Source organism: Temnothorax nylanderi, unplaced genomic scaffold (assembly GCF_030848795.1).
Source record: "Temnothorax nylanderi isolate EJ_2023f unplaced genomic scaffold, tnyl_v1.0 TNYL_tig1023_pilon, whole genome shotgun sequence".
Lineage (NCBI taxonomy): Eukaryota > Metazoa > Arthropoda > Insecta > Hymenoptera > Formicidae > Temnothorax > Temnothorax nylanderi.
This window is the reverse complement of record NW_027250085.1, coordinates 1-2,092: the sequence shown is the minus strand read 5'-3', so window position 1 is coordinate 2,092 and position 2,092 is coordinate 1. Positions and strand designations below refer to the sequence as shown.

Here is a 2,092-nt window from a genome sequence, read left to right as displayed (position 1 = left end):
GCGTTTCTAAATTGTAAGACACTGAAGATGGTTCGATGTTGAACCGAAATGTTTGTATTTCTTGATATTAATGTGGAATATATTAATGCTTACACCTTGTTACGGCTTGATGCTCCTTTACTTTTGTAAATGATTATAATAGTACAAATATTTATAATAAACTTAACTTTGTGTTCACGCTTGTGTGAGTGAGGAGGATAGTGGGTGAGAGACCACTGACACCGGAAGCTTGAAGTAACACAATAGTTTATTTTAACAACCAAAAATAATGACGAATTTACAGAGTGACATAATTCAGAAATGCAATTGAATTTAACTGAACTCGGAAACGCAGGCGTTTTATTCTCTCTCGACACCTTCTCGATTGCAGTGTCGGATGATGCGCGCGTGATGGAAATGACCAGCGCAAATAGATCGACGACAGATCTTGACCTACTGACACACTGTTGACGAATGGCGCGACGCGGCGCGACGCGCCGTAAGTTCTATGGGTTTTTATACCCACGCGAGACAAAGAACGCGCCAGGGATGACGAGTGCTTAGCGAAGGTCAAAATGTAATAGAATAGAAGCTTCTCGAATACTGTAATACTGAAAAGACTGTGCCGGAGAATTAGAGTGACTCGATCGTACGGAGAATAATTCTTATGACGTGAGCGCGACACAAACAAGCGGCGACCCTCTGAATAAATATCGTGTTACACTTACGCCATGACTCATGACACCGTCGGTTAATTAAAAATAAGAATATGCAAGAGCATTCGCGATCTCGAACATTCCGCCCGCCTCGTCAGGTTATCTGACGAAGTATAATTTAATGGCGAGACTAACTCAATCTGAAAAAACTCTACGTAGGTTATAAACAGCATTCTCGCGCGGAGACTTAGATATCTTCCGGGTCCCCGACCCGTGGCAAAAGAATAATCTTCATCATGGGCCGCTTCAAAGTGGTAATTGCGTTCCGTATGGTGACCACTCGAACTTGTTCATCTTCTCCTGGGTGGATGGCAGTAACCCGTGCCAAGGGCCATTTGGTGGGTGCAGTCTGCTCGCCCCGCACCGAGCACAGGTCCCCAACTCGTGGGTTGTCGTCCTTGGTTCGCCATTTCTGCCTTGAATTGAGAGCTTGGAGATATTCGGAAGACCATCTTTTCCAGAAATTGTCCCTCAGTTGTTGAAGAAGTTGCCATCTAGAGAGACGGTCAGTTGGCTCCTCTACTAGTGACGGCTCAGGGACAGCGCTGATGGCTGCGCCTATCAAAAAATGTCCCGGTGTAAGGGCTGCTAGATCCTCTGAATCGTCAGAGAGAGGTGATAAAGGTCTCGAATTGAGACACGCCTCCACTTGTGCGAGGAAGGTGGAGAGCTCTTCGTAGGTCAGGGTGGCGTTTCCAATCACTCTTCGCAGATGATGTTTTGTTGATTTTACCGCTGCCTCCCATATGCCTCCGAAGTGCGGCGCCGAAAGTGGGTTGAACCGCTATTGTACGCCGTCGTTTGCAAGGGTGTTTGTAATGCTGTGATCCCTGATGGCGTCAAGAAATAGAGCTCGTAGTTGAGCGTCTGCTCCGATGAAATTGGTCCCCTGGTCGCTCTACAGTGCCGTACATAGACCTCGCCTTGTTACGAAGCGCTTGTAGGCTGCTATGAATGCTTCTGCGGTGTAATCTGATGCCACCTCCAGGTGCACCGCTCGTGTGCTGAGACACACGAAAATGACCAGGAATCCCTTGTGCGCTTTCTGACCCCGACCTTTAGTTGTTCTCAACAAGATCGGTCCTGCGTAATCCACTCCCGTATGAGTGAATGGTCGTGAGGCCCGTACTCGCGGGCGCGGAGGGTCCCCCATCAATGAGTGTGGGGTAGCCGCCCGCCATCGCACACACCGCACACAGCGGTGGATGTGCTGCCTCACTTTCATCCGTCCTCCTGGAATCCAGAAGCGTTGTCTTAATAGACCAAGCGTAAGTTGTACACCGCCGTGTAGAGCTCGCCGGTGGTAGGCGTCCACGATGAGGTTCGTCAGGTGAGAATGTCGTGGTAGAATCACTGGTGCCTCTCGTCTCTGCTCAGAATGGCGTGCTTCAGCCGCC

The 2,092-nt window shown here is 48.9% G+C and overlaps 1 protein-coding gene across 1 annotated transcript; it reads right to left on the bottom strand.

The window, feature by feature from the left end:
* Positions 1 to 882: 882 nt before the first annotated feature.
* Positions 883 to 1,848, bottom strand: LOC139786381 (uncharacterized). Its single transcript, XM_071725541.1, has 2 exons — positions 1,627 to 1,848; positions 883 to 1,479 (listed from the first exon to the last, which is right to left on the bottom strand). Exons 1-2 carry the CDS (start codon positions 1,846 to 1,848, stop codon positions 883 to 885), a joined length of 819 nt encoding a protein of 272 aa, XP_071581642.1.
* Between the last annotated feature and the right edge of the window lie 244 nt (positions 1,849 to 2,092).